This window comes from Choristoneura fumiferana, chromosome 11, assembly GCF_025370935.1.
Source record: "Choristoneura fumiferana chromosome 11, NRCan_CFum_1, whole genome shotgun sequence".
Taxonomy (NCBI): domain Eukaryota; kingdom Metazoa; phylum Arthropoda; class Insecta; order Lepidoptera; family Tortricidae; genus Choristoneura; species Choristoneura fumiferana.
In genome coordinates this window covers 4,859,737-4,870,366 of record NC_133482.1, presented here as the reverse complement: position 1 = coordinate 4,870,366, position 10,630 = coordinate 4,859,737, and the positions used below count along the sequence as shown (strand labels likewise).

The 10,630-nt window shown below is 41.1% G+C and overlaps 4 protein-coding genes across 4 annotated transcripts; 1 reads left to right on the top strand and 3 right to left on the bottom strand.

The window, feature by feature from the left end:
- Nucleotides 1-155: 155 nt before the first annotated feature.
- Nucleotides 156-1,983, bottom strand: LOC141432546 (protein C3orf33 homolog). Its single transcript, XM_074094157.1, has 5 exons — nucleotides 1,770-1,983; nucleotides 1,635-1,694; nucleotides 1,388-1,561; nucleotides 1,141-1,284; nucleotides 156-695 (listed from the first exon to the last, which is right to left on the bottom strand). Exons 1-5 carry the CDS (start codon nucleotides 1,839-1,841, stop codon nucleotides 336-338), a joined length of 810 nt encoding a protein of 269 aa, XP_073950258.1. The 5' UTR covers nucleotides 1,842-1,983; the 3' UTR covers nucleotides 156-335.
- Nucleotides 1,984-2,076: 93 nt separating this feature from the next.
- Nucleotides 2,077-3,482, top strand: LOC141432545 (protein SEC13 homolog). The gene is made up of 2 exons (XM_074094156.1): nucleotides 2,077-2,747; nucleotides 3,028-3,482. Exons 1-2 carry the CDS (start codon nucleotides 2,181-2,183, stop codon nucleotides 3,397-3,399), a joined length of 939 nt encoding a protein of 312 aa, XP_073950257.1. The 5' UTR covers nucleotides 2,077-2,180; the 3' UTR covers nucleotides 3,400-3,482.
- Nucleotides 3,483-3,527: 45 nt separating this feature from the next.
- Nucleotides 3,528-7,793, bottom strand: LOC141432973 (DNA polymerase epsilon catalytic subunit 1-like). Its single transcript, XM_074094811.1, has 4 exons — nucleotides 7,785-7,793; nucleotides 7,423-7,601; nucleotides 6,081-6,210; nucleotides 3,528-3,735 (listed from the first exon to the last, which is right to left on the bottom strand). The coding sequence occupies exons 1-4, from the start codon at nucleotides 7,791-7,793 to the stop codon at nucleotides 3,568-3,570; spliced, it is 486 nt and encodes a 161-aa protein (XP_073950912.1). The 3' UTR covers nucleotides 3,528-3,567.
- On the bottom strand, nucleotides 7,527-9,697 carry LOC141432551 (uncharacterized). The gene is made up of 3 exons (XM_074094161.1): nucleotides 9,492-9,697; nucleotides 8,248-8,415; nucleotides 7,527-7,601 (listed from the first exon to the last, which is right to left on the bottom strand). Exons 1-2 carry the CDS (start codon nucleotides 9,677-9,679, stop codon nucleotides 8,256-8,258), a joined length of 348 nt encoding a protein of 115 aa, XP_073950262.1. The 5' UTR covers nucleotides 9,680-9,697; the 3' UTR covers nucleotides 7,527-7,601; nucleotides 8,248-8,255.
- Nucleotides 9,698-10,630: the final 933 nt, after the last annotated feature.

The window sequence follows — 10,630 nt, the reverse complement described above, 5'->3', positions numbered from 1 at the left end:
CCAAATCATCAAAAACTTTCCGAAAGTTACATGATTGAGCTGAATGCATGGATGATAAATTTCCTAAAAACTCCTAACCCTTAATTTTCATCTTAATCATTATTAGATCTGTTTGTGATGCTTATACCAAAGTACAAGAATTAAGCCAAAACAAATTTCATTTAGTTAGTAATTTTATTGCCAACAATATATACAAAAGACAATTGTAACATGTACAATTAAATGTTAAAAAAAAAATTGGAAGAACTAGTTCATTGAATCACCAATAAGTTACATGAATGTAAACCTTTTGGTATTTTATAAAACCAGAATTTAAATAAAAGTTTATAAATGCTTCATGACGCTTGCACTGGCTTGCGAGATCTCAGTGGCCTCAAAGCCAGGTACTTCACTCCAACAAAGGCACTTCTTGAAGCAAGCTTCACCAAATCAACCAGTTTACTAACTGTCAGTAAAACCAGCCCTGCTAGTAACTGCGATCCTTTCCTCCAGTACACAACATATACAGGGAGAGGAGGCAAACTATCTGACCAGATGCCATTGCGGTAATTCTTTGCATGCTGTTCTGCTGACAACAAAACTGGTGCTAGTTTAGACTCAATGGTGTTCTTCTGGATCTTTAATGGCACTGAGGCTTTAGCAAAGCCAAGTTCTACAAGTTTCTGCCCAATATCTAAAGTTTCCACTTTTTTAGTCTGAAAATGAAAGAACAAAGTCATCTATACAAATAGGACATGTCTAAGAGGAGGTTAAATACTACAGTCATGCTTTGTATTTGAGGATAGTTGTCAGTAAAAACAATAACTATATGTAAAGGATAGTCTGCATAGTTAATAAGGTCATTAAATCCACCACATACACATAATAAACTACCTCCTCTCTAACTGGTTTCAGGATAAGACTTTTCAAATAAGTCATAGATAATTATGACCTTATTAGTACACATACATGTACTATGAAAATGAACATATTTTTGGGAATATGCATGCTTCTGTTGTGTTTCAGTTGTATAAGATTTGAGGATTGCTTTGCTCCTTTTTGCATACAATACAATAACTCTTTATTGCACACCAACAGACAGCAAACAGGTATATACACAGAGACTTATCTAGTTTATAGGAAATATAAAGGTAAATACACCTTTTCTTGTGGTAAATGCAACAGCACTGTAGAAACCAGGCTATCTTTGTCCCTGGCGATGGGCTTCAGGGTCACCTGCTGCCCTCGCGCCACACACTCCAGCCAGTTGACAGCATTCCCACTCACAATGTCAACACCCCACAGCTGCAAAAAAAGTTAGGTAATGTTTTTTTTTTATCTTGGCAGTGTCTCAAGTGTGTCAAAGTCACGCTTTATAGTCATTCATAGAGCGGCGCCGGAGCGCGACCTTGACTGGCAGCGGCGGTTTGCTGGAGTGCCACAGGGGCAGGTAGAGCGGCGCGCGGTGCTGCACCAGCACGCGCACGGGCGAGTGCTGCACGCCCGCGAACTGCCCTCGCAGCGGCTCGTGGCGCCTGATGAAGTGCTCCGGAACTTGACTCGCTTTCGAAAACTTGCTAACCTGATCACATAAAACATCATAGTTATGTAATGAAGGTATAAATAAAGAACTATGACGAGATATCTATATTTACCGGGCGGATCTTGTGAATCGATACGGCTAGGCCTGCAGTGGCTAGTGCATAAACTGCTATCTGCAAACAACAGGTATTCGTTATGTGGATAACAAATTGTCGTTTATTTTGATAATCTTTGACCTATTTACGTACATTTACACCGCGGTAATCCTGCTGTAACAGGCTGCTTAAACTGTCTATATATCCGCCGTCGGTTGCAGCCATTCTGTTCTGTTACTTTACAAAGTAACAAGCTATCATAATTTCTGTAAATTTTCGTATAGATATTTTCCAACTATTTTAAGTTCTGAATCTGAAAAATTACAACTTGAACTTGACAATCAAATGACACTTTGAGCGAGTGTTGCTAATCTGAATAAATAATAATGTAGTATAATATAAACCGGTAAATGCCGTGAAAAATAAAAAAACAATGTTGCTACATCGAAAACTATTTAGCTATAGTAGCATTACATTCCACGTCAACTTTTTTGACAGCCCGCTCGCTAATTTGCTGTTTGTGCCGTACTTTATTCCAAAAAAAATTGTGAAAATTTTAACAAAATGATAACTGTATTAAATACTATTGATACCGGTCATGAGGACATGATACATGACGCTGAACTCGATTACTATGGGTTGAGACTGGCCACGTGTTCGTCGGATAACTCTGTGAAGATCTATGACATCAAAAGCGGTACCCAAACACTCGCAGCTGATCTAAAGGGCCACTTCGGTCCCGTGTGGCAAGTGGCGTGGGCTCACCCGAAGTTTGGAAACCTGTTGGCTTCGTGTTCTTACGACAGGAAAGTAATTATATGGAAGGAAACCGGAGAATGGACGAAATTACATGAGTATGCTGGTCACGAGAGCTCGGTGAATTCAGTGGCGTGGGCGCCGGCGGAGTACGGGTTGGCGCTTGCGTGCTGCAGCTCAGACGGTTCTTTATCCGTGCTCACTTACACGCAGGACGGCAACTGGGACGTGAAGAAGATCTCCGGCGCGCATGCCATCGGCGTCAACTGCATCAGCTGGTGCCCCGCCATCTCCGCCGAGCTCAACTTGGACCCGCTTAATAATAAGGACGCTCCTAAGAGAATCGTCTCTGGAGGGTGCGATAACCTGATCAAGGTTGGTGGGCATTACCTGTTTGTTACCTATGGAGTCTGTTTTGTACATCTGCTGGATATGTTATGTAGCTCTTATCTATAACTTAATTAATTCTTTGAAATCTATGCATGGTGACTAGATAAAAAATAGCCTGATAAACAGGGCCATCTCAACCTGTAAGGGGCCATGGGCACTTTAGGGTAACGGGCCGCTTGTCCATGCAAACAAACAAACAGACTGACAAACTTTTGCATTTACATATAATATTAGTGGAATTGATGATAACATTGGTTTGTTTTAGATATGGAGAGAGCAAGGGGACCAATGGGTTGAAGAGAACCGCCTGGAAATGCACATGGACTGGGTGCGAGATGTGGCTTGGGCACCATCACTTGGATTGCAGCGCTCTGTCATTGCCAGCTGCTCCCAGGATAAAAGAGTTGTCATCTGGACCAGTGATGACAACATATCCTGGACACCCACAATACTGAACACCTTTGATGATGTTGTCTGGAGTGTAAGCTGGTCTTTGACTGGTAACATTCTTGCCATTTCAGGCGGTGACAACAAAGTCAGTCTGTGGCGAGAAGGCAATGATGGCCAATGGGTGTGCATTAGTGAGGTAGCCAAAGGTTTGGGACAAACGCCAAGTGATGAAAGGAGTACCCTCTAATCCTATACTAAGTGTAATATTAAAATTTGTTAATTATGTAATGGTTTCTAATTATAATGTAATAAAAATTTATTGTGTAAATATTCCATGCCTTATCACCATCACCCATTGCAAAATAAAAGCAGAAGTAAAAAGAGTAAAACAATTTTATTATTACTTAAAGCTATATCACATGTTATTCAGATGAAAATCAATTTGTTCTAGTAGCAGTGGCATCTTGTAGTATTCTGCGATAGACTTGAATGTCTCCAGTTGAGTGAGCACCTCCTTGACTGGCATGAGCAGGCTGAAGTCTCCGGCACAGTCACAGACTGTTGATAAGTTGTCACGCTTCACCTGTACAAATATTAAATGTGATTTATTGATACTGCTCAGAACAGTCCTTTAATTGAGGAGCAGTCAACTTTTAAAGTGTTATGTATCATCAGCCAAATAAGTGGTCTATCAATTTTTAAACAAGTTCGTATCAAATGAATATGTTGCTAAAGTTGAACTTTCAAGTTGTCAGACATGTCTATTGGCATTATTGTTTTGTCTCTCCCTTGGATCCAACCTGTATTGTCTCAATGTCTGTGTATGTCTATTTTAGGTATGCAACAAGCACTTCACGGCATCCAACATAACATTTAGAAACTGTTTCTTATAAACTGCTTTTGCTGCTGTCAGGAGTCATTGGCAGTAGTGGTTGCTAACCAAAAGTGACCGGTTGACAAAAACAAAAAAGTTGGAAGTTGATTATTGTTTACATGTTGTGTTGACATGTCTATTGATATGCAAACGATTATCAACTTTAGGGTGGTAGACCACATATTTGTCTGATGGTACCTAGGGGTATAATGGATGTGACACACTAAATACAATTAACTGAAACACAATTGCACATAGGTACAACAACAATAACAAGAAGAATCCAACTCGCTAGCAAATTGTTCTTTAATTTACTTTTGTTAGAACTGGAACTACTGTTTATCGGAACCAAATAAACTAGTTTGTGGGTTGGAGCCTCCTTGCTTGATGATGTCTAATTTGCACTCGATCGTAGAGACAGTACATGTTTATTGATGGCAATAGAATGTTACAAATTATTAGAGACCACTTAACCAACTAGCACTGAAAATGGCTAAATGGAAATTAATTGATGTCGCCATTCGAAGTAAACATTTTTTAAACACTTGAAATGAAATTAAATGAATATTTATTTGTAAATCTTGTAGTTCATGTGGAAATAATAAGATGATTACTGACGTTTCTTGACAAATACATAAGTATTGGTATAATATCGAAAAAAATGAATATTTATTTGTAAATCTTGTAGCTTCATGTGGAAATATATTAAGATGATTACCGACGTTTCTTGACAAAATACATAAGTATTGGTATAATATGCGAAACCAACTGGTAGCAGGTAGGTAGGTAGGTAGAATAAAGCCAACCAGTATTGAAAAATAATATTAGAATATTGTTCACGTTCTACTCGTAGCAATGATACGACTAACTAAACTACTTACTTGATTTTTACAAGATTAACCCTCTGTTTTACCATCCATAATAAAATTTATTTGACGGATAAATGTGATGCTGTCTCTGTTTGTTTTGTTTGAATAGACGGAGACATCACATTTATCCGTCAATTAAAATTAATCACTAGGTGGTGAAACACTCCTCTTTCGTGATTTTATTTTATTTTTTTCGTCAAAATACCACAAACAGGACTTATCACGCTAAACACACCACAAACACACGAATAATATTTACCTCGATGTCGTTCGGACGTTGTTAGTGTTGTGCATCGGTGTAATGTGGTGACAAATAAAAATGACCAAGTGCGGGTAGTTTGAGATACGAGTGCCGGTACTATTTGTGAGCAAATGCGGGTAGTTCAAGGAACTCGCGCTGCTAGGCACGCTTGACACCCCACACTTCAGTCTACTCGTGACCACGGCTGTAATGTGGTCGAAACGTCGAGGTAAATATTATTCGTATGTTTAACGTGATAAGTCCTATTTGTGGCATTTTTACAAGATTTAGGAAAAAAATCTACGCATTTTTTACCAAAGGAACCTTCTATCAAGTATTAGAAAAATAAAAGATTTAAATGTAGTCCTTTTCAATTTACGGTGGGGATTCATTTATAATAAAACAACTTTTTCCCGCGGCTTCGCCCGCGTAGAATTCGGTTATCGCGCGCTGTTCCCTCGGGAACTGGGCATATTTTCGGGATAAAAAGTAGCCTATGTCACTCTCTGGCCCATAAACTATTTCTATGCCAAAAATCACGTCGATCCGTAGCTCCGTTTCGACGTGAAAGACGGACAAACATACACACAAACACACTTTCGCATTTATTATATTAGTAAGTATAGTATATCCATACATACTGTATGGATGTATTTGGAAGAAGACGTATCAATTGAAAAGCTTCGCTGAGCGAAACTAGGAAAAGCCCTTTTCTTGGTATTGTATCTTTAACACATAATTTTAGATTAACTAAAGTCTACAAGAATCCAACGAGGCTTGAATCTAGTACCTAAACTTATTTCAACTTGCTAAGAAAAGGGTTGAGTAGTTCATTGACAAATTGTTTTCCTCACACACTTATACATATAGATTAATTAGTTTTCCTATTTTATAGTTGTTTTTTTTTCTATTACTACTGGTGGGTATATAAAATAGTGCCTGACCTGGTGGCAGCGCGCGCAGATGAGGTCCTGCAGAGTATAGGCCATGGCGCGCCGATTCATGGCCTCCGTGAGCCGCCACTCCAGCTCCTGGCTGTCGTACGGCGCGCCGCACTGGCACACGCACACTGGACTGCGGACAGGTGACCACCTCACAATAGGATACTAACACCATAAGGACCTACGCTAGCTGACGTTTGCACGGAGCGGGTGAAAAAAAACCGGCCAAGTGCGATTCGGACTCGCGCACGAAGGGTTCCGTACCATTATCTATACAACATTAGACATTAGCAAAAAACGGCACAAAAAATCAAGTTTGTTGTATGGGAGCCCACCTTAAATATTTATTTATTGTTTTTAGTATATTTGTTGTTATAGCGGCCACCAGTAATACATACATAGGTAATCTGTGAAAATTTCAAGTGTTTAACTATTACGATTCAAGAGATAAGAGCCCTGTTACAGCGGAGTCTCAGTAATCGGGTTCCGTTGGCACCCTTTGGGTACGGAACCCTAAAAAGCAGCGCTAACTGCGCGCGGCGACGGATTTAACTGTACTTGCGCCCGCAGGCGTGCGCCCGTTCCGTGCACCCGCGCACCAGCTAGCGTAGCACCAAGTTTCGTACAAATTTGTAGTATCTACGAATATAGTGTTAGCAGAGCCACTCTCGTAAGCAAAACGATCACAGTGTGAGGTAATTTTAGGTGGTTACGGATAAAGACAGGCAGACAAAAATATATATTTTTCAGGCTCTTATTGGTTGTGATCTAAGAGCCGTCTTCATAACAGATTTCAAAAGTTTCTAGGATAACTGGAAGTATCCTATAAGGTTTGATTCCTCGGCAATTTCAAGGGATAGCAAACCTGAATATTTAATATTAATTTCAGCTTTGCAGGTGGTAGGACCTTGTGCAAGGTACGCCCGGATTGCTACCACCATCTTGCTCGCTAATCCTGTCGTGAAGCAGCAGTGCTTGCACTGTTGTGTTTCGGCGTGGAGAGTAAGACAGTTGGTGAAATTACTGGCACTTGAGGTATCCCATCTTAGGTCTCTAGGTTGGCAACGCATCTGCAATACCCCTGGTGTTGCAGATGTTTTTGGGCGGTGGTGATCTTACCATCAGGAGACCCACTTGCTCGTTTGACATCCAGTCGAATAAAAAAAAACTTGATACTCCACGCGTTCTTACAGGACTGTTTTTTTTTTCAGGTTTTATCCCAAGGAGTTTTACCTCTATAAATATATAGGTAAATAGGTGTGTATAGGTGAACAGCCGGGTACTATACTAGACTGTTATTTATTCTTAAGTGTCGTGGCGTGACTGCGCGGGAAACGGTACTCACACGTCGCCGTCGGTGTTGACGTTAGTCTCGCGGCACAGGTCAAGGTCCCGGCACAGATTGCACACCTTGCAGATGACCTCGCTGAGTACGCACGTGGCGCACGGGTCGTGCCACTCCGCCGCCGCGCTGAACTCTCCTACGCCTAGTAGCCGCAGCAAGTTGCGTCGGAGGAGCGTTATCTGTAATAGTTGTAAGCTGTCAGATAGAAGCGAACAACGGTGAAAATAGAAATGGAAGCGAATGTGGAAGCTACATCAAGCATCTGCACTTACATCAAGTGAGATAGGGACGCTGTTATGCAATAGTGTGTCAACCCCGATCAATTCTGAAAGTACAATGTAACCCTTAGAAAATAAATTTACAGTCGACATTGTATTCCAGCGTCCATTAGAGACCAATCCGTATCCGTTTAAAATAATAAAAAAAAATCATAAGCCGTGTCTCTTTCGCATCATGTAGTTTCATCTTTTATGTGTGTTGGAGAGTTTGCTGCAAGGGATGGTGACACAATGCCATAGGAATGTTATCAATCGTTTTTAAATTAGATGAAACTTGTATGTTGGTAATCAAAAATGGAGTATTTAATAATTAGCTCGTTCCGTCTACATTTCTACAATCTATCTTCTGTTTATGTATAAAAGAGTAACATGACTGGCTGACAGACAACGCACGGCTAAAATCACTGAAGCTAGAGACTTGACATTTGGCAGACATATTCCTAATGAAATTTTGTGAATTCACATGGGATGAGGTTGCCAATGTTTTCTTCCACAGAATCGAAGCCGCGATAAAGCTAAAGCTAGTAACATGATAAACAGGTCTGACCTGTTCGTCTAGTGCAGGGTTGAGGGCGATGACCTTGCAGAGCGCGTTGACGAACTGAAGCGCGGGCGGCGCGCCCCCCGCGCCTCCCGGCCCCCGCGTCGCCCCGGCCGGGGCTCCAGGTCACCGGGCTTCAGCACCGGCATGCGAGTGTGGATCTGCTCTGTCATTCTGTAACAAATATTTAAATTGCTACATCTGTAGAGTCACCTGCATTAATATCTGCCACGGTGGAGCGTGCAAAAATATCCGACACGTCCTACTGGCCCTAGAAATAGAGTTGTGTCAGATATTTATGACGACCAGATGGCCTAGTAGTTAGAGAACCTGACTACGAAGGTCCCGGGTGCGATTCCCATATCGGGGCAGATATTTGTATGAAAAATACGAATGTTTGTTCTCGGGTCCTGGGTGTTTAATATGTATTTAAGTACGTGTCTATCTATATAATTATATTTATCCGTTGCTTAGTACCCATAACACAAGCTTTGCTAAGCTTACTTTGGGACTAGGTCAATTGGTGTTAATTTCCCCGTGATATTTATTTATTTATGTACGCTTTGTTCTGTCAGATATTGGTGCTGGTGACTATACAATGGCAGATCCAGGACTGTTGTTTTTTAAGGGCTTAACTCCGTCGAGATGTTTTTATTTATTATCCATTTCGCACATGTCAGAAGAATATTATTATGGTACTCTGCCACTGGCATGCAAAATCTTAATCCAATTGCAAATCAATACTAATAATAATCATCCAATTAAAAAACAATGCTTCACTATCTTATTTAAACAGAGCGATTCAGGAGAGCTGGCATGAATGGATTGAATGAGCGAATGAAAGTATCTGTCTGTTACCTATTTGTAATACACTTCACACAAATGTGAAAATGTCATGGATCTGTCATTTTCCTACAAAAATGTCTAAAACTTTCGTTCATTCATGCCAGCTCTTGTGAATCGACCTGCATATGTTGGAATAAGTTGTCAACTAAATATGAGGTAGCCATAGACATATTTAGTAAGCGACGGGACTCTGCAAGTGTCGGGATTTTTTGAAAGTAATACAATGATACTTCTTCCAAAACAAATTTAAAACAGGATAAATTACAGCTAAAGAGATCTCAATTTTTTTACTTCGAACTCAAGTGCATCGTTCAAGCTACGTCAAACTTACAAAAAATGTCAGACCTTTTAGGGTGATCTCTGAATTGATGTTTTATTTAGCTATATGGCAACCATATACTGACTGGAAGAGTTTCTGTGCGATCTCCCCGGCGAGCATGGCGGGCAGGCGGCCGGGCGCGGCGACGGCGGCGCCCAGCAGCCCGCTCACCGCCGCCGCGAACGGCGCGCGCACGCCGCGGGGCAGGAACAGCGCCAGGTTCCACGACATCACAATCTCGCCGTCCTGGGACAATGGTACAGACAAGGACATAAATAGTAATATGTACGCTACCAACACGTCAAAAATATATGTACTGTAGGAACTAGGCTGTATACCGCTGGCAGGTGGTAAAACTGACCACCTGGCAGGTTAGATTAACCTAGTTTTGTATAAAAGGATAGGATTTTTATATTGTTTTTCTAGAATTTGACTTTAAAACCGATTGACAGCGGTATACATGCCGGGAGCGCAGATTGCTTCCGATAGCCTAAGCGGCTGGTGCCATTTTATGTAATCTATTTATAAGTGCTACCAATTCTAAATATTAATATATAATTAATTAATTACCAAGTTACAGTCCCCACAGTACCTACACCTTTATGCCACTAACAATAAGAAGGTGCCGCAGTGACGTGCCGGGCGGCACATTTATGGGGCGGCAAAAAACCATAAAAATTTAATGGTGCGTGTGAAGTTCCCAATCCGCACTGGGCCCGCGTGAGAACTACGGCCCAAGTGTTCTGATTCTGAAAGGAGGACTGTGCGTGCCCAGCAGTGGGACGTGTATAGGCTGGGATGATGATGATAATTCCATAACAAAAAAAATGTCGCACCTACGATTCGGACCGATTAGAATGAGTACCCTAAACAAGAGGGCGGCAAAATTTTCTTCCGCCCCGGGCGGCTGTTACCCACGCTACGCCACTGGTCCTCTGTGCCCTCGTTCAGCTTCCCGATTTGCTCCGCTGCCTCAGTAATAAGAGTGACAATGGAAAGGGGTCTAAAAATGCTCGAAATTGGTGTGAAACAATTTATGGATGGCATTAGCACTTATTTTCCGGTGTAAATAAGGTAAAATTACTTGAAATAACTTCACAATTTTAGTTCATAGATTCTAATAAATACAAATTATTAGAAATAGAGACGCTAGGGGTTGCCAATTTTTGTTTAGACTGAAGGGAGTCGCGCCGTGAAAAAGGTTGGAAAACAAAGGCATGGAAA